Raw genomic sequence first — 26,325 nt, 5'->3', positions numbered from 1 at the left:
CATGGTAACCATGTAGTCTGCTGGTGTCCAGTCCATCCATTACAGGTTCGTAAAGTTTAGGTCTCTATCATTTTATCATCTTCTAATCATGAGTTAATTGCCTCCTCCACCAATACTTACAATACCATCCGTAAATCATCTAGAATAGATACCCTCTGACAGAATGAATTAACATCTACCGTTAGTAAGAAGAATAACAAAAAAGAATCTCCAAACTGAAGATAGCACCGTACCATAAATACAGAAAGTGAAGTATAATTACACTCGCGTGCCTATATAATCCATGCGATATGAATAGACAGGCTGCTACCTGTGAGGATCATAAACCAACACCTACACTCCATCTTTCTGAATCAGTCTACGAATTCAGGCACGTGACTCATTGCTTTATCTCTTCATCACATTTTAGGACGGAAATCGAACAGAATACATTCAGCAATGAATGATTCAACGGAGTCACAAATTGATACTAGCCTAGACCTTGTGCTTCAGAAATGAAATTACCATTCGCATAGTTATAACCAACTATATTATCAAGAAACCATTCCGAAATGTGTCTCACTACATGAGATTTCGTATGCTGACGGAAATCTTATACTACATGACAGAAATAAAATATATTCCTATGTAACAACGTCACATTTTTAAGTGCAATAAAACCGCACGGAAGATGATGAACGCGGGCTCTTTCTGAGAGTAAAATGTATACAACAGCTTGGTATTAGGCGTTCTGGTTTTATCTGACCTACAGGCAAGAATTTGATCTATATAGTTGAGTTTGTTTTAAAATATATCTGACCTAATGATTAGAGTATATGACCCACTCCTGCGTTCGTTTTACTTGCGGCAGACAGCGTGCCCGTTCGGGTACTCGGCCCCGAGTTTCGCGGTTTCCTCCCGTATGACGTCCCAAGCCTGTGCCATATGCCGCGACTCGGTTTGCGTGCCGCAGACCGCTAGACGCAGAATGTAGCGTCCCTTGAGAACAGAACCCACCATGTGGATCTTCCCGCCGGAGTTGATGCGGTCCAGGAGAGTCTTGTTGACGTCATCTGAACCCTAGATGATCAAACGCAGGGACAAGGAATACTTCAATGTGTGAACCCAACATGTCTGTTGAAAATCCTTCGTCAAACCACAGGACTCTAGAATATTATCAGCCAATTAAATGTGGAAGTTGTTGGTATGAGAGTTGTTGATGGTAATGACTTTTGAGAGATGAAGAGAATTTGTCAGGTTAGTATCCAGGGAGGTGGCTCTCACCTCCCTGGGTTATCATAATCATTCTCCAAGAATCGGCGGGGTCGGGTAAGCTTGTTTATTTATTCATTTATTCCGTTTTATTTTCACAGGGTAGCGCTTTCAGTTAAAAAAGCATCAGTTACGTCTCGTTATGAGAGCCCTGGCAATCATTATAAGTGACTCCACTGTAGGCACCCTACTCGACCTGCAGGCTGATAAATTCTTCCTCTGAATTAAAGGAGTCATCCAGATTATATATAGACTTTTGTATTTGAAAATCTATGACTTGGTTACATTGGGTAGCCTACAGAGTGTCAGAATTCGTGATTAGGATGAGGAATGAGAATGTCTTCAAAATTCAAGACAAATCTCAACGAACGAGGATGATGACATAGCAGCTTCACATTAGAATGCATGATAGACCGCTTCTGTATAATGTGTTTAGATTTTATGCATGCTTTGTCCACAAAAGTTGATTTGAGTGTCCGATTGCTGTTTATATCACTACAATTCTGTGAAAACATCTTAACCCTCACAATTTCAAATTTCTGTTATCTATTAGTATTTGTTCATCTAATTTACGTAATTCAACTTGAACATGGCCTTGAATTGCTTTTCTACTATAATAAGTTTGCAACGGAGTAATGCATACATAAATATTAATGATGATCGATTGATTAGTAGCAGATGACTGAAAGAGCTAGACTGCCTTGTCTGTTGGCTTGTGCTGAGAGGGGCTATTGATATGAATCAATTCAGATGATCGATGAATTTAATTGAGTTATTGCGTTTAGTTTTCAACTTATATCTTTTTTCTCATTCACAAGAAATAAACTATCGATAAAACAGGTATTTCAGGTTATAAGTTCAAATCAGAACTTTCGCAAAAGCCAATAAATGATACAGCAAATTGTGTGAATTTTGAGAATAAATTCTATGAAAGTTCGATAGCGAAAACTCCATCAATCCTTTCTCTCTCTCTCTCTCTCTCACACACGTTTTGTTACCTTCAGCCTGAAGCACACGAGTCCGAGAACGACATCGGCCACGATTTCGAAGCGATCATCAGCAGCGACCATGGCCTCAAATTCCTTGGCCAAGGACACTTGCTGGAGTGAAAAAAAATGAACCAATCTCACAAAGGTGTGTCTGCCTTAACAGGGTTAATTGACCTTGTAGCGAGTATACCCTGTCAATTCATTATCGCCCATTTTGACTAAATCCTTTTTCTATTAAACGTTACACATTTCCACATTTCACTCCTAATTTGACACAAACTGATGGGCAAAAGGAAGTTTGGAACATGACAGGTAATCTTCACTTCTAATCTATTTTTTTCCCGACATGTTTGTTAAAATATGGATCAGCAGTTTCGATCATATACATCAATTTGTACAGAGCGAGAATATAATGATAACAATCTTTCATAACACATCTTCCCCCCTCGGCCTTAATAATCTCTTGATTTCATAAAAAAAACCCGTTGGTATACAGCTCGGAGAGTACTAGTATTTCGTTGTTAAGAAATATGATTTAAGATGTCTTTGTTATTCAATAGAAGTAACTATTCTGCTGATGGGTGCAACCTGCTATAAAGATGGTACCTTAGGCAACTATACTAGTATTTTGAAGAGAGAAAAAGTTAGTCGTGATATTCTATATAGCAGCAAGACAACGGCATGACCAGTGCTGTGTACAACATCACACATTATTTGCAGTCTCATTCGTCATACACTCTGGATTAATGTGATACTACGTTCTTGGAATATGAACGATGTACAACATTAGTACAGTGGCGGATCCAGGAATTCCGTAAAGGAGAGGCGCCTTTACAAAATTAAAGGGGCGCACGCTCCCCCCCCCCCCCCATTTTCTTCTTTTTATTTTTTGTTTTGTTTTAACAAATAATCAAGAGGATGCCCGCGCGCGGTGCGCCCCCTCTAGGTCCGCCACTTTACATGTATTACGACTATTAATGCATGGTAGTGTCACCTCTTTCAATATAGTTGCTCACCTTTCTAACATGATCTTGAAGCTTCTCAACTCCAAACAGCCTGAAAACAAACCAGAGTTTCAGCGACCTGAACCGACGACCCAGTGGAATCTGCCAGTGCTGAATTTGAGAAAAGTATTATTATATCATGATTAACTATAAAGTGAATTCACAAATCAAAAAAAAAACAACACGATTTACTTAGTTCTTGACAACAGTTGTAAACTCATAAGCATAATCAATAATGTTTAGAAAGCGTCGCGAAGAAAGAAGCACACGGTCTGTCGTGCGTTATTCCAAATTCGCTCCTTCACGTATTTGTATGTAAGTGTATCATATTGTTCATATGCTTTTTGCGCCTTAGTCTAAATATCGCATTTCACTCCTTCGTACACGCTCTGTACTTACACAATGTGATCTTCTGCTTAGTCAACACTTGGTCTTCAAATTTAGCATTGGGCATAACATCCGTAAGCTGTACTGCAAATGTGACAATGTGAACAATATTGCGTAATCGTTCATGTAATTTTCATTCTTCGACTTCACTAGTTGTTTTATCTTTTTATTTGATGACTGCTTGTATGTCAGATCTATTTGATCAACTGCTTTAAAACGAGCTTGCATTTACGTAAATATGCCCGTCAATGGTAATTTCGTTACATGGTATTCAGTCAATATCATCGTATGCCACCGACCATTTGGGTCATTTGTGTTTATGTTCAGTAATAACATTCAGTTGTATTACATTTGTCGTTTTAATGTATTGTATTCAATTTAGTATCATCGTTTGAGAAATATGAACAAGTGGAGGAATGAAAATGAAATAACAGGGCAACAAACATGGGGAGACTTCTTGTGATATTGAGCGATGTTCTTCCAACAGTGCAGGTTATACCTTTGCCTACATTTTGAGGTGGTTTTTTCTTTTTGTTTTGTTTTGTTTTGTTTTTGGTTTTGTTCATCTCTCGGCGCCATCGTGATAAAAACATTACGTACTGGAAATTTGCTGCAAATTTATGTAACTTGTTAGAGAGAGATTAAGGGCTAGGGACCAATCCCGAGATTCAAAAAGTTTCTCAGCCTCAGAGATTAGTGACCATACGAATAGCTCGGAAAACTAGCTTCTTTTTTTAGCTCTCAAGTTGTTCGTTTTTGTTTGCTTGCATTTGTCTTGAAACCCGAGTATGATTTTGACCAAGGATGTACAAATTCTATTCATATGTTCGCTGCCTGTAGGCTTGACGTCAGCATGACGTTTACGAAATAAAGCCTTACCAATCTACAATGAACAAGAAAATCATCATCAGTGGAAGCAGTATGTGCAAGTTACGTAGGAACGCCCCTCGTTTCTTCTTTCCTTGAGAGTTCAGTCTTTAATTTTACAGTTATGCCACTCTACTACGTAATTCTAAGCTTTGATTCTGAAGTTAAAAAAAAGGAAGAAAAAATATTAAAGGGAGAAATCATGATCTGTTCTTCTCTTCTCTTCTTGCACTCATAGAACTTCACATGACGTAGACGATTTCGATGTACGTTGTATTTAGAATCATTCTCAAGCTACCATGAATTTCCTTTCGTTATATTTTTAGCCTTATCTGTGTCGGAAGACGAAAAAATGAGGACAGGTTTTCTAAGACGGAAATCCGGAACTATTTACAATATTTCCCCAGTACCTTTTATCACATTGATTGGCCATTGATTCTTCTGTTGCCATGCAATAGCCATGAACATTAAAATGACTACTGGTTATCATTCGCATAAATCAGCATTTAAAGCAAGGTGAGCTGCAAAATAGAAAAGTGTATCGAATTCACACGACCATTTACGAGACGTGCATTCTTCCCCCTACCCTGTAATCAATAACCACGTCTTCGTGGTTGTGTTTCAGGTAAGCCGGGCTGACATGAAAAGCTCCCTCTATAGCCGACCTGTCTCTAGTCCACAGGGTTGAGCAGTCAAAGGTCACGTTCAAGAATTTGTGCGGGTTGAAGTTGAACGAATCTGCATACTGGATATAAATCATGTTGAAAGTGGGAGGGGCATGATGATGAACGAAATTTAGCAAAAATCACAGCATGTTTATTTACACGGGGACATACAGCTCAAAGAAGAAAAGACATTAAGCAGCATTTGTTATTCACACTAATACCTCCAAGCCATTTCAATTTACAAAGTTCATATACACATCCTTTAAGGTCAAAGGTCAAATTATCATTTCTAATTTTTTCACTAGATTCACTTCATCGTATTTCGTGGAATGACACAATATAAATTCACCATGTCGACTTTAGTTGATTCTTCCACCAGTTTACATCTATCTAAACAGATACAATAATTTTTTTTTTTACCGTAGTCGATGATTTTAGATGCATAAGAATAGTAAACGCTGCAAATGTCAAATTCTTCTCTTGAAATAAAATTGTCGATTTTAGGATCTACTTACTTCTACTCCGTTGAGGAGATGTCTGAATTCTGGACAGATGAAAGAACTTCCGGCATATGCCGCGTCAATATGCAGCCATATTCCTTCCTCTTGGCCTGGGGGAAAAATCGTTCGAAAACATGGTGTTACGAACCGAAGTTTGAAAATTATTGCCACTTAATCTAGGTCAGCGATATTAGTGGTGGCTCATTACATTCGCCTTCTTCAACGAAAACTAATTTGTTCCACTTATTACGTAACTCATGTAGCTCTGTCACATTGTGGCTTCATCAGACTTTATATGGAATTCAGAAGTTTCAAAAATAGCATATAATCTATATAATATTCTTATCGGATTTCCAATTAATGCGTTTGGTACAACTGCTTTACATATAATTTATGAGGAGGAATGTACATAAATACATACCTTTTGACAACAGTATTTTTTTCAACTTATGTTATTCCTTTCTGTACAAACAACTTTTGTAATCTTTTTGCCAAGAGTGAATACGAATGACAATTACCATCTTATTGACGTACACACAGGCAATGACAAAAGTTGTCGTCGTTCAGTTTGGCACAGTCATTTTCTGCATAAAAATCCGACCAAGCCACATTAAGTGCGGGAAGCAAGTGGTAGCAAGATTTTGACGACATACATTTTCTTGGTGAATGACGTATATAGATTAATGTCATTTTATTGAATAGAGAGATGTATACTCAGTAGTCATATGGAATACATTCACGGATGCTGACTATGTCTACTCACATACGAGTCCAAGCTCAGAAATGTTGTCGAACGCACACGAAGTTGTCGTGCCAAGCGTTGCGCAAACCTGGAAAGGAATATAGAATCAAATGCAAACAGTTGCTATACATACGCTGGAATATACCTCACATTGCTGTCACACAATCAATCCACATTCATCTTAGGACAAGATTCCTCCTCTCCAAACCTCAGCGTCCCCAACTCTCTCCCTAAAATGAAGATGATTAACCCTCAGCATGTCATCAATTCCCTGTCCATAGACTTTGTGTGTGAAACTAAATTGTGCGCAATAATTCATGGCACGGAAGGGGTTAAAAGATACCACACGTAGCCCACCCCAATCTTTACCTCACTTTTATATAGCTCAAGTTGAGCAAAGAGACATGAAAACAATATTTTTTAAATCTCCATTGACTTTGAATTGTCTCTGTAATCTAAGCGAGATTTCAAATAACTGTCCGAAAAGTAAGTTCGATTCATTCATCAGTTTGCAGGACGTGTTTAAATGAAATGGAACTCATTGTGTGCTTTGGTTGCCGATTAGTACAGAAAAGCACATTGCGTTGTTAACACCATCCAAACCACTGGTTCAAGATAGGGTTAATCGTCAGTGCCAACTGTTAAGCGTTGCACCTTGCATACAACACCAATGGCATACTGAGGGCCCGACATGGTCATGAGAGGGTTAAAACAGGTGCATGGAAAGTAGTCGAGGCTCCCCATGACTCCCGCATCCCAGAAAATGTTCACTCCTTTTATGAAGTTGCTTACTTATGTGCATTTTATACTTTGTTATGAAAGTAATGTATCTTCGAGCTGTGTTTTTTTTTTCACTTGATATTACTATTAGAAAACTCTGTAATGAAATAGCGATAGGCAGTGCAGTGATACGCTTTTCAAACAGCATTTGAAAACAGGCAAAGCAGTTTACTATCCATGAATGCAGGTTATTCATGTTTTGGAAATGACATCGATTCTTGTTCGACTGAATCCAGCAAAGCAGAAAACAGGAACAGAGGGAGATACACGTGACTCTTTGCAGACTTCTGACGAAACCCAGTGTGCCACTACAAGGCGCCGGTTATGATGCATGCATATAAAAGATACTGATCCAATAATAAGAAAGTATTATCCTTGAGAGAGTTAAGGGCATGTCCAGGGAAGCATACGATGTGTTTGTAGGGCAAGGTAGGGTAAGGTGTCTTACAAAGACTGGTATTCGTCCCTTCGCCTTATCCTCCTCGATGGCTACTCGCAGAGTCTCGCCCCTCAGCGCGTGTTTCTCGTCCGTTTGCAGTGACCTGATGCGCACGCTGGCGATCAGAGCTGCACGCTCTACGGAGGAATGGCTCTATAGAACGGACAAAGAGAAAAATGTTACGTGGTTGTAATCATGTTGAAATGGCTGACACGTAAGATTTCAACCATTCACTTCCACTACAACTATGACAACTACTTGCTACTTCTACCACAACTTGTATACCACTACTACTACTACTACTACTACTGCTGCTGCTACTACTACTACTACTACTACTTCTACTACTACTACTTGCTAGTACCGTACTTCTACTTCACATTTGCTCCTATTGATGATTTAAACAAGCAGAACAAGAAACGTTTGATTCTCGGTGTCATATTTGCATGTCTTGTCTGAAATCACAATAATCATCAAGCTTTTTATTATATATTATAATACACACACACACACACATGATTGTAGTGTATTTTCTTATGTATTCATAGTTTCTCGTATTTCTCAAATAATATGATATAAAATTGTTTTTGTAACAATCATTATATTATATTCAAAAGAAAAAAAATAAACCTAAAGATAATTGTACAGAAAAGGGAAAAACAATTGAAGGGTATATTAGAATATGGATTAACAGCAAAAAAAAATGGAGTGATTTTGTGAACAGTTTCCTATACCTTTGTATACCTTTATATATGTTTATTTCTTGATACATCTATGACAGTTCATCTTTTACATTTCTACCTGGCGCCGTATCCATATTTTATGACATCATTCTGATACGTCTCTCAAGCAAGGCCTACTGGTTTAGATCATTAATGTGAATCTGTCCTTGGGTCATGAATATGTCAGTTATACATGATGACAAACAGATATGTTGGGTCTGATATTAATGGCACACCCTCTACGATTTCGTCAGGGTATACGACTACTACTAATGCCGTTTCTATACTTTCATCAGCATCACTTCTATACTACCACTACCACTATACTACTACTACTACTACTATACTACTACTACTTTACTTTACTTTTTAAATTACAAACTACGACTACTTGGCTTTTGAGTGGTAATCCTTCACATTACACTGTTATAACTGATTATCCCTCACATAACCACCATTACCACTACTATACGATGTACATTACTTTTACCATATGATATTCTACTACAATTTCATGTACATATCCAATACCGTCAGTACTGATATTGGAGCCACTACGTGCACTACACCTATACTACTTTGCGTATAGAAACTATCAATATATTGATCCTACATTACATAAAGTGTTCCTAATACGTTGCCAAATGTACCTGGTCCGATGTATATGCGACGAGTTTGGACATGATGTCGTACTGATCGAGGCCCGGGTTGGCCGCCTGCTGTTGCCGAATGGCTCTCATCTTGGCGGCTAGGAGCGCCACAAGGGTCGCTTCGCTTGCAGTCCCCTGTGTGACGTATATACGTCAATAGAATGTATCATTATTATCCCTTATAGCAGAAATCCAGTTTAGTGATTGGTCTACATAGCGTCATGTGACCAAACATAAGATTGCCATAATGCTGATGCTGTTGAAAGTACCAATGGAGAAAATGTGCTATACCGTGTCGACATTTATAGCGTCTTATACCATCAATGCCATACATGTACATCATAAGATCAATCACTGAAAATGAAAATGTATTACATAATAACAAAAATTAAAGAAGATCGAATAATAGATTCGCATGGTCATGAAGCATTACTCGATATTTGGCAGTTCAATTGCAGAAGGGACGAGGGTAGATTTTTATCAAACGTTATGGGTGTTCCTTCTTCATGAACATGATGAAGGGTCGAATGCACGTTGTCATGAAAAATGGATAGAGCAGTCTCTATACTGCATTGAATGTTTTATGGGACTCCCGGATAGCACTTAACTGTCTTCTGTAAATGGCTTCCAAGTTTCCATGGCAACTAATATTGCAATGCTTTGGCGGATTGCTACATATAAATTTTGATCTTGTGCCAAAAATGAAACGACTTTCAAGTTACTTTATACTCTGGATTTGAATTTTGGAAGCGAAACCAACAGACAGATAAAAACTCGGGCAATATTGTGCAAATATGAACAAAGATAATCAAAAAGGAGTGTCCTCCATTCATCTCACTCAATATCTAACGGGTATTTTCACACAAATTTCCATGAAGTTAACATCACTGACGATTTTTTTAAATGGTCGTCGCACGAAAATAACCAGCTCTCATAACAGAAGTGTTTTCTCAAAAGAAAAAAATCCTGCATACATGTAGATGCATCAATGACATTATGTCTTTACATCATCCATAGGGCTGAGGTGAACATCTCTTTTCTGTAAGATGCAAGGAAATAGAATGATATAGGTCTTTTTGCTTGTAAAACAAATAAGGATCTCCATTGATTCGGAGTCGCATTGAAGTACGGCGATAAGAGCATCCCTTATCATTAATCAGATAATACTCATTTAACCGCCTTTGTCTAAGTTTTTTTTTTTTTAAGAAAAAGAGTTTGATTGATACAAAGGACATTCTCAGTGAAAAGACAATGATATAAATTTCAGGGAAATAGAAATTCCTTCAAATATGATTCTTTCTCGGTTCAAAGAAACTAATTGAAATATGAAACATACTCAGTGAAAAAGATGTGATTAAAATGTAGAACGTTTCCTCTCTTGGGCAAAGCCCCATTGGATTTGATAGGTAGCCTACTGACCTGTATGACTCCTCCGCCTCGGCTGTCCTTTCCGAAGAGATATTCCTCGGGAAGATGCAGCATTCGTGCCAACCAGTTCATCATGACCATCTCCAACTCCGTGCAGGCGGGACTCGCGATCTAAGATTGTTATAGCATGATTTCAAAACAATATAGATAAGATGTACATATACAAAATCTAGAGCTTCCTTAATAGATACAATTTGGGGTCCGGTTTATTATGCGTACACGATGTCAGACGATGCTAGACGCGATGTTAGTATATGTATGATGTTAGGGTTTGGTATTGTTAATGGGCTGTTGGTTTTAATGAGAAACTTGAAATGCAGTTTATGGAAAAGCAATGAATAAGGTGTTAAATGGATTAAAGGAAAGTTATAGAGTCAGGGGAAGGGCAAAAGAAAGGAGGGACCTGATGAGTTTAAAAATAAGGAGGGTATAGGGAGAAAGAGAGATAAGAGGGGGGAGATCGTGTGTTGTGCAGCAGGGGGCAGGGAACAAGTTAGAAGGAGGCTGATGAAGATTAAATGGAAAGAGAAAAAAGAGTGAGCTAATAAAGGAAGGAGAGGGAGAGGGAAGAAAACAGAAGAATGAGACAAAGTTGTGTGATTGAGACAGAAATGTAGCGTTTTAGAATCAAATATAACATATATTTACATTTATTTGTGAATACTTACAATTTTTATTTGGTTATATTTGTAATTGTTGAGTGCATTTATTACTGTGTAAAGGCATATTCAGATGCTATTCTGTATAACATATATATATATATATATATATATATATATATATATATATATAATTGCAGGGGCGGATCCAGGGAGGACCGCAACCGGCGCACGCCCCCCCCCCCCCTATTTTTTGTTGAAACAAAAGAAATAAAAAGAAAAAATGGGGGGAGGGGTGCGTGCGCCCCCCCCCTTTAATTTTGTAAACACGCCCCCTCTTTACGGAATTCCTGGATCCGCCCCTGAATTGTTATATATTTGTAATTGTTGGGTACATGTTGTACTGTGTAAAGGTATATTCAGATGCTATTCTGTAAGATCTTTTTATGAAACATGTGTCATGAATCTCTGTCTGTTATGCTTTTCTTTTCTTTCTTTTTCATCTGTGCCTTGTGTCTCCTGCTTTATTCACGAAGCAACCTAGGCTTTCCATGATATATTGTTTGTTGATGTGATAAAAGATGTTGAACTACAACCAAGATTTATCGATCAATGATTACATTATGATTAAGATTCATGGCCGTCCAAACTTGACTTGCTATTTTAATTTAATATTGATTCGTCTTATATGTGGGGGCGCTGTGGCATAGTGGATAAGATTCCCGACTCCCAATCGGAGGACCCGAGTTCGATTCCCGCCGAGTGCTTACGGCCTTGTAAACACAATGTCCCTCTCGACACAGGTCTATCAAAAGGGTACGTGGCAACGCTGGGGTAATAATACTGGCAGAACCCTCTTCTGGTAGAGCAGTGGCGACACTGAAGAGGCTACCCTGTTAAATAAGACCGCATTATTATCATCATTATTATTACTATTATTATTATTATTATCATCATCATCATAATTATTATACACTGTGATACACACCCATGAAAAACCGATACAGCCAATGGCGTCGGATACCATATCACCCAGGATGGCCGCGAAGGAGTTGGCGGTTGGGAAGTAGGCGTGGAAGTTTGGATGATTCCAGTGCGACACCTGTTGTGAAGAGGATTAATATAAAGTCTAATATTACCCACTGGTATAGATGCAGTGTGTTAGTGGTCAATGCAACCCGTCCGGAAATGTTCAAAGGGGGCAATTCCGAGCCAGTTACTTCTGAGTCTGAAAAGAAAGAGTAGAATTCTATAATTGCAACAGTAACAATTTGATCAAAATCGGATGAAAATAAGGGAAGTTATATAAAAAAAATGGTGAATTATGAATATGCAAATGAGTGACCTGATGATGCAATCATCTCACAATATTTCATTATGTAAAAAAGAAAATTGACGAAAGTTCAATGTTTGTGCTGTAAAAGTGCAAAATTTGATGCCATTCCTGGCTAAATAATTCAAAGATAATGGTCAGTCTGATACATAAGGATTTGAGAATGGGGCACAATTTCGTTTAACAAAAACAAAACAAAAAACCCTGGAAATTTCAAGATTTTGTGTACAAACTATGTGGCAAGTAGAAAGGCGATGACTTGGTCAACTCACTCATTTGCAAATTCATATTGACCGTTCAAAATCCGCTTTCTGAAAATTAGAGAAATTTCAGATTTTCGTCACTTGTCGAATTTTATCCAATGTTGACAAAATGTTCACTGTTGAATTATGCTTCACTCTTTCTTTTCAGGCTAATTTTCAACTGGTCCTACATTGCAGTTCGACGAGGTTAAATTTAGGTTAGTTCTAGTGCGTCATCCACAGTGGAGGATTTTATAGATTGTATCTGTGAGCAGCACTGGCCCTCTTGCTGCCTAAGAAGTTGTGATGACGATGAAAGTTTTGGGGCAATCCCTGACGCAGTTGCCTCATTTATTGTCCCATCTTACACATTTCTTCTCTATCTCAACTGACCAGTGAGCACAAAATGAACCACTTTATAGTTGAACACCCGATCATCTTGATTTCCTTCTTTTTTCTATCAGATAATGTTCAAACTCACAGCAGAAATTATTATAAAGAATGAATAGACAGAAAAATCCAAAACTTTTTTAGAACCTCATTGTGAAGTACGTATAAACTGATCATGTGCTGTTCGAAAATTGAAAGTGATCTACATGTATTATTGCACTGTTGTACCTTTACTAGTTTGTCCGGCAGCAGAACCTAATAACGTAACTGACGATCTAAAGTAGATATAAACATCATGTGGGCATACGGGTGGCCACGTACAAGTTTGTGCGTTGTGTGTGTGTGTGTGTGTCTGTGTGTGTCTGTGTGTCTGTGTGTCTGTGTTTGTGTCTGTGTTTGTGTCTGTGTGCGTGTGTGAATGTGTGTGAATGTGCGTATAAGCTAGGGACAATAGTGTAAAATATATTTGTTTTTACCAATAACATGTGAGTGCACTGAGTGTGCAAATCATGGAAAACGTAACTGGCATGGCATAGCCCACTAAGAATCAACCAAGTTTGGTGTGCACCGATGTGGATGTATCAGAGCTGTTCTGTCATTGCAAGATGACGCCAGGGTCGATAATTTTCACGACTCACGAGGGGACTGCATTCTACAAGCTTGGCTTTTTAGCAGTCCCCTCCATTTCCGACCTTTTCTTTCTTATGATTCAGTCACATTTGCCCATGTATTTTTTCAACTAGTATGTTTATTGAGTCATGTAAACAAATGACGTGTATCTAAATTTCATTTGGAAATGTAATAGTTACATTGTACTTAATTTGTTTATATGAAATTGTCATATTATATGTTTTGGCCGGAAATGAAATAAAAATGAAATGAAATGAAATGACATTCCTGAAAATGACATTCCCCTCCTGAAAACCACAATATTCACGCAGGCTTTATTACAGCGCAGATTAATTACCACAACGATAGAAGCATTTATCTCCATTAAACAGTTAAAAGTAAACACTGTAGGATGGGTGTTAATAGTAATACGATCCCACTCGTACCTACTTCATACGTCACTACACTGTTGGCTAGGTTTTCCTCTTTAATGAAAGCATTATTCACGAGTCATTTTTTTTTTACCTCCCTTGATTTTTTTTAACTTCCATGAAAAGTCACCTCTTCCACTTCTCCCTCATTATCACTTCCCATATCTGTACTAAGACACGTACCCACCGACACACACCTCAAAACATCCTCTTACACTTCAGCAAAGTATTTAAAAACACAACAAAAACAAAACAAAAATTAAACAAAAACGAGAGAACTATACTAACACACACACACACACACACACACACAAATGAAATTCGGAAAGATGAATAAATACGCCCATTGGGACTGGTTAATTAGCGAGCATAAAAATAAAATTTTGCCACACATTACAAATATACCAATTTAGGAGAATGGAAAACGTTAAAGTCAATATGCAGGCAATCATAAAGAAGAAAATTATCTGATTGGGAGCGAATATCTCCCAAAGGGTGTCAAATATCATTCACTTCCACTTAATTCTCCTATGTGCACAGATTATTCTCAAAATGAGGCTTTTTAGGGTAATGGGAAGCTTTGTCTTCGAGTGGCAATTAGTCTTGGTTGCCCCGTATTATACATCACTACGTCTGGACTAATCATCTGTGTTCTTGAATCTCTTGGTAGTTGGACCTTTGGACCTTTGCGTCTCATCAGGGAGGTGGAACCACCTCCCTGGTCTCATTAGAACTATCACGAAAGACCACCCAGCTTACGAGTAATTAGAAACAGGGTGGCTCTGTAACAGCGGTTATAGTTATAAGGTTTAATGGGTTAATCGGCAAGGGTTCACGGTGTTTCGAGAAATTTCTAGCGAATCGCAAGCAAGGTTGAATGTTCCAACGCCTTCAGCATCGGAAATGTAAGACACGGATGTCTTCATACACGTAGTATAGGTTTATTATTGTCATCAAAACATGCAGACAGGAGAAAAGTCTGAAGACTTATAATTTCCGTTTACAAAATACAAAAATATATAAAAGATTAAGATATCTTTTAAAATACACAGTGTATCATAATTGACAAGAAATAATTAAAATAACGAAGGATCGCTGCACACACACACACACACACACACACTCACACACACATACACACACACACACACACACACACACACACACACACACACACACACACACACACACACACACACACACACACACACACAGAAAACAGGTACACGAACTAACCAGAAACACGTCATGCAATGGACTTATCAATCCCGAAATACTGTACTCGTAAAAGAAATCGTGAGCTTGACACCCCCCCCCCCCCTGTTCCGGAGCGCCCCACCCCACCCCCCCCCCCACACACACACATTGAAAACGTTCCGAGGCCCCTGACAGGTCACAAAAGCATCGTGACAGAAAATGTAAACAGTAGAGGCCTATGTTCAAAATCACATGTTTCAATGTTTCCTGCTAAAAATATGCATTAGTGGGGTAGAAAAAAATATATATAAGAAAATCGAGAAGTTTTGATTCCTGGGTGACAATGGGGAGGGAAGGTCTAGCTCTATATTACAATGGATGTCTACGGTGGAGGTAGGTGGGAGGTGTGAAGACTCGCGCTCCAAGGCAGACAAACACATGCATATCATTTTCTATTTTCTTCTTCATTCTGTTGAGATATTTGAAAAGCTCTTAATTCCTTGTCATCAATCAACCGTGCATTTCGGTACTTGGCAGTCTCACTGGTACCCTGTACCTCATTAATGACCTACTTTGCCACTACCACCGACTCTCGATATGAATATTATACCATGCAAAGGGGTAGAAAGTACCCATCCATAATCACGATCAATATATCATTCTTTGGTGCTATTTGGGCTTTGCTCAGTAAGAACATGGCAGAGGTCATTTTACGAAACTCTGATATTGCAACACTTCACTTTCTCTTGTTACTATTATATATGTATATATATACATATATATACATAAACATGTGTATATATATATATATATATATATATATATATATATACACACACACATCATACTGAATTATTTGCTCCGCGTGTCAACACTTTCATTCCTGACTAAGGGGGAGGCCCCCGAAAATTTGGATTTTGAGTAAAAACCAAGGCAGTTGGCATTTACTGCATTCCTCTATCGTATATATATATATATATATATATATATATATATATACATATACATAAGATATTATTCTTACGATAACACTTAAACACCTGTTGTTTATTTCTTTCCACCACTGGGTACTCTCACTTCTCATGTAGATGTAATACTCTCGATCCGAATGGCGATTATGAACACGACAATGCCTGAGAAATGTCTGTCTTGTGCCTACACTGCAATCCACAGTGCCCGCTGCGTGCCGACAAAAAAGAAAAAGAAAAAAGAAAAAAGAGTCATCGCCGAAAGTGCGACGTGTAGAACGTTAAGACGGCGGTCATCTGTAATCATTCGTCCGTGTTGACGTCTTTCTGTGCTCACGGGTGGTACTGACCGGCCTTTCCTTAGAATTTGAAGGATTTTGCGGACACGTTTGAACTCAAAATATTTCCACGACCACTAACATGCCCTCCTTTAAGAGCCCTTTGAAATACATTGGAATGTTTCGTCTTTTGTCAGTAATCTCGTACTGATTGATTTTATCACGCGTATGTGCTCCCCCACCCACAAGGTGTTTTCAGCGTCTTTTTATAGTGGCGACGATTGGTGTACAATCTTAGCACGGATAATGAATGACAGGATTGTTCGGGGACACAGTCTAATGATCTCTAACTTTTCAACAGCGGTCTGCTCTGAACCTCACCAAGCAGTCGCACGATAGGTCTCGGCATTCACATCTATACATTTAAAGTTTAGACATCTGAAGTTTGCTTGTCTGTTTGAGGTGCAACACAGTTGTCAGGTACAGGCCACTTAGCAAAATAAATGCATGTGAATAACACCAACTCATTTACTCTACTTTAGTATTTCCCTCAAGTGACTTTAGGCCTAACATGCCTAAATGCTGATTTAATGAGGTGCAGGTATATCTGGCATCTAAGTTTTCTTTATTACCTCCTCAGCATTTCAAACACACATACACGCACACATTTATACACATACACTTTCTTTCTCTCTCTCTCTCTCTCTCTCTCTCTCTCTCTCGTTAGAACTCTACTAGCCTTCAAGGTTGCTTGGAAAACTTGATCTTTAAAGCACAATTTTGAATCTGCTAAAACTCCAAGGTCTTTCTCAACATAACCCTCCTTGAGAGCTACATGTGCATAGTTCTCTCTTCCGAATAAATCTTATGATACTAAATCAATATCCATTTCTGTGCTTTATTTCCTAAACTTCAACACAGTACACTTTCCAGGAGGAAAACGAAGCTGCCACTTTACAGTCCATTTTCAACTTACTCAGTCATTTGTTTAGGTGAAAGATTATCTCCCCCTCTCCCACCCCCCCCCCAAAAAAAAACCCGATAGATTTCTGTAAAAAAAAAGAAGAAGAAAACGGCCCCCTGGGCAATTACCCCGGACCCTTCCCCTGGCCCTAATCCTAATCCTGAACCTAATCCTAACCCTAACCCAAACCCCGAACCCTAAAACCCAACCCTAACCCTAATCTTTACTCTAACCTTACCACTGACCAGTATTTAGCCAGGGGTAAAATTGCCCTCTGGGGGTAATTGCCCGGATACTTGCCAAGAGCGTTAACTTTAACGCATGATATAAAGTGCCACATTTGTAATCAATCATGTTGAAAAACACATCACAATCATTAAAAACACACACCTGATCAGAACCCAAGCGCAAAACCACGTTATCACACAAAACCATTAAATCAATTATTCCTAATGGCTTTAATCTGTGAAGGGTAAGCTGTCTTGCCTATGATAAATCCCTATAATTCGAAAATATGAAGTGATTAGAATATATACAGTAATACCATAAGTATCCACTAAAAAAAAATCTGATTGCTGTGATTGAGTGATTAAAAACAATAACCATTTTTCATATTCGAAGCACTGCTGTCCGTCTATACAAAGAAACAAAATGTAAAACCATATCTCATTTCAAACAAGCCTGTTATAAGCCTCACATGCACTCCAAACTACCTGAAAGATTTCCATATCAATCACACACACACACACACACACACACACACACACACACACACACACACAAATGTAATGATCCTTTATGCATTGATGACATATTGTGATTACACTCATTAATTTGATTACACTGTGTAAATCACACATTTCCATTCATTGATTTGTGAATCTCAATGGAATGATCTGCCGTTGCCCATACGGGAGTGCACTTCAACATACTCATTAGGTAGATCTCTAAAATCACATTTGTTGGCTGTGCAATACCCAAAATATAATTGTGTGCTTTCTCCAATTCAACTGTTGAATATATACAATACTATATGTATATATAATTATTCTATTTATAGTAGTATATTTCCTTGCTTATTGCAGCTACATTGTTTTAGACCCACATATTTTATTTATACTAGAACATGCATTATCATGTCAAGATTTCTACTCAAATGTATGTAAATAGTTGTAAATATAGATATTCATATTTTCATGTATTTTCAAACTAGAACTATTCATTGTCCATGTACTTACTAATACTTATTTAGAACATTTGCATTATAGAGGTTTATCAAACTTTGTTTGCATTCATGCAATTTTCTGGTACATCTATCGTGTATTAATCCATGACGGCGTGTGTCATTTGTTATATGCATTATGCCATCTAAACATGTGAATATGGATAATGATAAACTTCAACCTCAACTTCAACTCCATTTCTGCGGTCACTGAGAGGCTTACCACAAGTGCTTCATGTCTAACATTTCAATAGATCAGAAACGGATTTGGGTAGAGGTAGTGGTTGTAGATACAAAAGTCATAGATTAAACGATAGATGCAAAAGCCGCCATGTTACAACAGCGTATGGTCATACTTCATCATGAGGGACATAACAGATGTTTACGTGCCATCGCGAGGGATCCACCGACCCCATCCCCGAATTCTGCATCACGTATTTCACCCTTTGCTGTGTGTCAGAGGCATTGGGCACTAATTACAGTTCAGACGACGGCACATTTTACGACGATTCTGCCATATCATCAAGCAGTGTCGCAGAAGAAGACAAATTAATTCCTCCCTACAATCCAGAGCGCCGCACTCTAGCATGTTGTCAGGACGTTTGGATGCGTTCAGACAAGAGTGCGCACATGATACAACGTATAGGGGCAATTCTGCGTCCCGTTTCAGTAACAGATTATCTTTGCTACGATATTCTCATTTGCTCATCGCCAAAAAGCATATAACATATTGTTGTTGTTGTCGAATAATCACATTATAAAGAAGGTAGTTTCCGTTTATACACTTTACATAGCCTCTCGAAATTCTTTTGATTTCAATTCATTTCTGCATTTTTCAATAAGTAACAATCATAACGTTACAATAACTTTTTCCACAAATAATTTGATATGCATAGGACCAAGAAGTACATATATCAATCGTAAATTGTAGTAATACATGAACAACAGGAAAATCATTAATTGTTCAATCAAATTATTACGAACAATGCAGCAAACCACTATCTTAAGCGGAAGGTTGAGTTTGGTGACGGCCTCTGAAAAGAGGCCGTCATCATTAATAGCGCCAATGTTTAATGCATGAATTAATGATTTGTGTGTTTGTGTGTGTGATGTTGTGTTGTGTTGTGTACGTTAGTCTGTCGGGGAGTGTGTATGAAGGTGCCGGTGCCCATGCACGCATATAATCGTAGACTCACATTCACACACAAGCCACGTTCAAACTGGTCAAAAATATTACATATAATTAATTAATATAAATAGGCCACCACGAAACCTGGTGATGATGGCGTAACCATAGTTACACATCATATAAGAAACCGTATAAAAACAAAACCTGCAACAACAACAAAAAAAATTAAAAACAATGTCAACAAATCCGCCATATATCATTCCCTTATTCATTTGAGGAAAGTCGTGCAAGGTTGTAAACAAGAGTGAAAATGAATACAATAATTTTCACGTTATGTTAATGGAAAGAGAAAGACTGTGTCCTTACCTCTTAATCTAACCTATCCATCTTTTGTATCAGACGAGCAATAGGGAATCAGTGAACGAAGCATATTTTCCAGAGCCATCTGAACGCGATTCATTTTGCCCCCGCCGAAATTAGGCAGACGACACCTTCTGTCTATTAATAGCCCGCCAGAGGCCGAATGTATCGATCCTAAGCGTGGAAGACCAGAATTATGTATCAAATTCTTGTTCCGATTTCGTCTCGGCTTGTTTCTGGCAAGGCACTCTATTATCGGTGAGTGAGCTAAGCCTGATGAATGCCACGTCAACTAACAAGATGAAACACTATATAGACGAAATGAAATAAAGAAGAAACTTGAATCGTCTCTAACCTTATTCGGAATTGAATATGTTATTCATGTTTAGTAAGCAAGGAAATATACGGAAAACAGCTGTTTCACTTGGTTCAAATACTTGTAACGCTACCTATTGATGCATTATTTCATGAGTCCATGATTTTCATATCCTACATGCTTATAGGGAAACTTTCCAAAAAATTGTATAATCGTTGTGTGGTCATCCCTGCCAATTAAAGAGACAGACAGTTTGATTAATTCAGATTCTGACGAAAGGTTATGCCAGATGACAGTAACGAATGAATTCATATAATGGACAATGTTGACCTTGGTTTATATACCCACGAAATATCCTTCAAGATTAATGGAAATATTATCATCTTGAAACGACATACCTTGCTTTTATGGCAGTTTGTTTTTATATTCGTGATATTAATGTGTCTGGAAACACATCGGTCTTCATCTGCATTCTTGACTCGTCTCAAAAAGTGCAGCAGTTACTAAAATGAAAAATCATAAACGTCTAAACTGTATAGTGGCTATCTAGGTCCCTCCAACATACAGTTCGGAACACTTAATGTTTCTTTTTTCCTTTTGTTGTTTATTCCTATTGTTCATGCTTTACAACTTAATCAGTACAATTTTTGTGATTTCACCAACATGATGCGTGTTTCGTAACAATTCATGGATTCTGTTGTTAAAGAACCACTAATTGATGTGCCCCCTACAGAGCAGATAAGCTCAATTATATACTTCCCGAGAATATTATAGAAAGACGACTGACGTAGTATTTACAGGGGATGATAATGACGTAGAACAAATTTAAGAATGGCGTACGGTGCATCACAAGGGGTGGAAATTGCGTAAATCCGATTAAAAATGACCATAGCGCAATTGTTAGGAAAGTTAACCTATACGTGGAAAGAATCTGCGTGATAAAGGGATCCTGGCTTATTCTTTCTTTTCTTTTTTTTTTTTACTGTTTGGACTTCGTGTAACCCATGATGTAGACTTTCCCAATAACAGCTCAGTCCCATTGGCCGGGAAATAATTTTGAGTGGTCTAATACAGATGTAATGATAATATGTGCAGATATGACATAGCAAAGACGTTGCAGCCAGGCCCTGAATTATATTGACAGACGGAATGATAAGAGTTAATGTCAAATACATTAACTGGTGAGAGAATAAATGAATAGCTACATGAATAGATCAACATGGACTATGGAAGTGTTAACGAATTGAATTATTTAGCCCCGCAAAAATCACACAAAGAAAAAAATTAACTCCTAAGTTATTGTTGCTTGCCAATTTACTTTAGATAGACAATTAATCACTTCTCGCGAACTTGAGTTTTAGCTACAATCAGTGGCAGATCTACGGGGGTGGTTTAGGGGTATAACTCCTCCCCCCCCCCCCCGCCTTAGCTCTTTTTTGTTTTGTTTTGTTTGGGGTTTATGGGAGGTTTAACCCCTTGGGGTTTTTGTTTGTTTGTTTGTGTCTTCGTTTAGCTTTTTTTTTTTGCTAGTCATGACCAATATCGGCATTGGGTTAACCCCCCTCCCCCTTAGCAAAAAGCTAGATCCTCCCCTGACGATATAGTTACAAAGTTTGTATTATTTCCACCTTTGCGGGGTTTTTTTGCCTCAAATAACGATTCATAAACAAAAGGGCTCTGACAATTAACCAGCATTGCAAATTTGAAGCAGTGAAGAGAGCGCATCTCAAGGACGTGGCGCCTCAATGTTCTGCGTCAGAAGGACGAGTACTAGTGGTTACATGCAATCACTTAATAGTTTCATGATAAAACTTGCGATGATGAAGATGAAAATAATCTTGATCACGGCGATGCTGACATCAGCAATAATAGAGTGAACGATTGACATTCCCCTTTTCCACCTACGATGATGATGTGCATTTAAGAGCCAACTAACTACCAGTATGCGCGAGCCCGAGCTCGCACACACACAGATGCACACATTCACACACGCACGTAATAAGAAATACTATAAACGGGGGAAGTGGAGGAGAAGGGTATGCTTTGATAAAGACAAAGGGTAATGAAGCAAATTAAGAGAGACATTTTATAGATCTACATCCTAAGTAATGTATGTAGGCCTATATATAAATATTATATATCCATATCATATCTTTATATCATATTCTGCATGTCGGGAGAATATGATATTTCATATTACACTACATACAAACCATACAATGGTCACCATAAAACAACTATGCTACAAACATGAATTTGAAATCAACAAGGCAGAAGGGTAAACATTCAAGGACAAAACCGGCACGATGTTTCGTGTCACATTTAATGATAAAAACGTCGAAGAGAATTATCAGGTCACGACAGTGCCTCACTACGTCTCTTTGTACTGCGTTGCCTGCTGCCATGTTAGGCAGTTTTCACATTTTCCCAGCTCGTATTTCTGAATGTATGGCGTCAGACAGCCGATGTAATAACCAACCAGACCACTGAAGGAATGACTTGATGGTTTAGAATTTGGAAACAGACGAGCCTTTGACCGATCGCAGTCAGCCTGAAAACTATGTAATTTTTCCAAGCCCGGGTTTAAGGAGACTCATCTTATTCAGTTCAGTTCAGTTCAGTTCAATTCAATTCAATTCAATTCAATTCAATTCAATTCAATTCAATTCAATTCAATTCAAATCAATTCAATTCAAATCAAATCAATTCAATTCAATTTAATTCAATTCAATTCAAATCAATTGAATTCAATTCAATTCAATCGAATTCAATTCAATTTAATTCAATTCAATTATTTTTTATTCTCATTAAAACCAACTCGAGAAAATCAGAACATTACGTAAGTGGAATATAGTTTCTAATAAAATGGACATGAAAGGGATGAAGGAAATTATGCGGTCTACTTGATTATCACGGTTTTTAGGTTGTGTATTTTCTATGAGTTTCATGCAACCCTCTTCTGACTGAGTCAATGTTTGCGGAGTATTCGGTGTTAGCACCGATGATGCCTGCCCGCATCTTCCCGCCCCCCCCCCCCCCCCCCAACAGGATATTGCCGGCCAGAAGTTATGTTGACAGAGAAATCTCTGTCGGAGAGAATTGACAGGGAGAAAAATGAACATCCCAAGACGAAAAAAAAAAAGTAGAAAATTAGCTGATGCTGACATAGAGTGAGATCAACATTCATCGTGAATAATCGAACGTCTATATTTGACAAATTGACGAAAACGTCTTCCGTAATGACGCAGATAGATCTGAAGTGAGATCCAGGCAACCGGGGTAAAAACGATCCATTTATCAGCAGAGCATGAATTACCTTTATTTCGATGTCTTTTCCGCACATACTTCTTCCTGTTCTAGTGATTCTTTCTTTTAATTTCTCTTTTTTTTCTATCTCTCTCCTGTCTTCTCTGTGTTTGATTTATAATCTGTGTTCCATTGGAACTAGGCGTGTAAACTTGATAGCATTCACGATCAAGTCATAGGATCTGTGTGATGCGCGCAAATTGGCATGAAATCAAAATTGCCATGAACAAGATTGCATGCATTGCGAGCAAACAAGTATGCAAAATCACCGGACACCATGGACAAATAATACACTGAGGCCCGAATTCACGATGATAGTTCAATCTTTGTCCATGGTTTTAACTATGGTCTAAGTTTGTACCAGGTTTACATAGACCACGGTTTCAAAGCATACATGGTTTAATCTTGTTCCACCTTCGTGATTTCCGGCCTGAGAGTTTATCATTGCGCAACCGGTAACATTTCAAACGACTTGATGGCCTTACCCCCGGCATAATGAGTCGCTCCACGTCGGATAGGACATCCTTCCACTCATCAGGCTTGACCGGGGCCTCTTTGGGTATCTGCTCCAGGAGATAGCCCGGAGAGACCTGGGCCAGGGCGGGGCGCTCTTCGATCTGGTCCTGGTAGTCTGAGATGTAGTCCACCATCTCCTTGCCCCACACTCGGAAATCATCTGAGTTTGTCATGGCAACGATCGGTCGGTAAAAAAAAAAATCGGCGGTGCGCTCACAGCCCTGTCTTGCTTGTCACAGTGTTATACGTAGGGAAAGAGCCCTGTATCTGACAGTGATCAAACAGAGCACAAAATAGATAAACCTGATGATGGTAATGTTGATGTTAATATAATAATGATCATGATCATCACACTTGATTATGATAATGACGTTACCAATATAATGTGATCTATATACCCAATAAGATAAGCGCTTCCTTGAATGCAATGTTTTGCTGGAGTTTTCGGTGTTCTTCAGCTTACCGGTGTCGTAATGTGCTTCTCTTTTTATTTTCATTTAATCATTTTTGTGCTGTTCAACATTAACAACAAAGCAAGGCAGAAAGATATAAACACTAAATTACAGTATAATGGGCTTACTTATGCATTACCACCACCAACGAAAAAAGCAAACAACAAAATTTTTGTCTCACAGGAAGTTTCTTTCTGACTTATCTAAATTTATTTCTGTATATTTGGGTTGGGTTTTTTTTTTTCAATAGATACCTGCCAATATTATTGGCCAATGTGATAGAAGTCGCCATCTTGGTAATCATGAGAAATGGGGTGGTGGGGGGGGGGGGGGGGGAGGGGCGATGCTTTAGAAATGCGTGGCTACGATACAATGCTCACACCCGACGTATATACAGTCAATGTATATACAGTAGTAGTTGGAAACGTTTAATACGAGCAAACACAAAAGGCTAAATTACGTAACAGTCTCGTAGCATGTGTTTGGGAGAGCGCTCTGTATATGAAAGCACATACGCATTGGCATGGGTAATTGCAATCTGCCACGGGTCGGAGGTGACTGTTGAGTATAGTTGTACAATGGAACCCATTCCCTAGATAGCTGAAGATGGGATACAATGCATTAAAGTCTCTCGAAGAGACTAAATTATTTAAATGGTGAGACTAACAATGGTCTCCAAAGTTAACGGGAATGATGAGTGCAATGTTCTATTGCAGATCGAAGGTCGAAATTGTATAGCTGTATTGTTTACATACATTCTTAGGCGCCCGGCGTCAACCAACTTATATGTTCAAGATGAATATCTGCCTTCAATCTCATTTCGATGAGTCACAAACTAAAATGTTTAGAAAACACCACATTTTGGACGAATGCAGCTCTTAAAAGAAGAAGGAAATACCCTTCTAGTTACACCATACAAGGATGAACAATATTAAACTAAATGGCATTACTCGCTCAGTTAATTATCTTGGACGTCGAACAGATTAACAATCCTACATCTGGTAGACTATAAAAAAAAAAAAAACACGATAATCAAAGTGATAGACAGGTACAGATAATTATATCAAACACAAAGCCAAAGCGTCCAGTGAAAGTGATTCTTATCACACGCAGATGCGGATAGCTGAAGATGGAGTAAGGAAGAAAAAGTAATAAAAAAATAAGGAGTACTCACAATCTAAGGAAGATTCTATTATGAAATGAAGAATCGTCTCTTCTTTTCAGTCGCACTTTTCCTTGAGATCAAACTATTTTGTCGAACGAAGTATCGGACGGAGGCACCAGACACCTTGCAGCTATCCCGAATGGCGTCGAGCGTTCGTACACCCGATACTTAAACTTGTTGCACACCCGGCCGAGCGATCGACGCGCGGTCGATCGTTGCGATCCTCGTACGCAGACGACACTGGCTGATAGAATACTGGTACTCGCGGCAAGTTAAGGACCGTATGCAAACAGAAATTGGTAATACGGCTCGCGCGGGCATAATGAACTATTTGCGCATGCTGATCGACCAATGTTTAACGACAAAAGATTGATGGTACATTGCACTGGGCAAGATTATGTTGTCGATGAAGACTGACTGACGG

At 38.4% G+C, this 26,325-nt stretch overlaps 1 protein-coding gene across 1 annotated transcript; it reads right to left on the bottom strand.

Moving 5' to 3' along the window:
- Positions 1-744: 744 nt before the first annotated feature.
- Positions 745-24,457, bottom strand: LOC139728643 (aromatic-L-amino-acid decarboxylase-like). The gene is made up of 11 exons (XM_071639581.1): positions 24,254-24,457; positions 12,012-12,125; positions 10,416-10,535; positions 8,997-9,131; positions 7,634-7,777; positions 6,427-6,493; positions 5,679-5,773; positions 5,085-5,243; positions 3,257-3,355; positions 2,250-2,351; positions 745-1,059 (listed from the first exon to the last, which is right to left on the bottom strand). The coding sequence occupies exons 1-11, from the start codon at positions 24,455-24,457 to the stop codon at positions 838-840; spliced, it is 1,461 nt and encodes a 486-aa protein (XP_071495682.1). The 3' UTR covers positions 745-837.
- Positions 24,458-26,325: the final 1,868 nt, after the last annotated feature.

The sequence above is a fragment of the Diadema antillarum genome, unplaced genomic scaffold (assembly GCF_040938485.1).
Source record: "Diadema antillarum isolate AM-2024a unplaced genomic scaffold, OU_Dant_1.0 seq00000189_RagTag, whole genome shotgun sequence".
Classification (NCBI taxonomy): domain Eukaryota; kingdom Metazoa; phylum Echinodermata; class Echinoidea; order Diadematoida; family Diadematidae; genus Diadema; species Diadema antillarum.
Note: the sequence above shows the minus strand (reverse complement) of the source record. Positions and strands in the feature narration are given on the sequence as shown.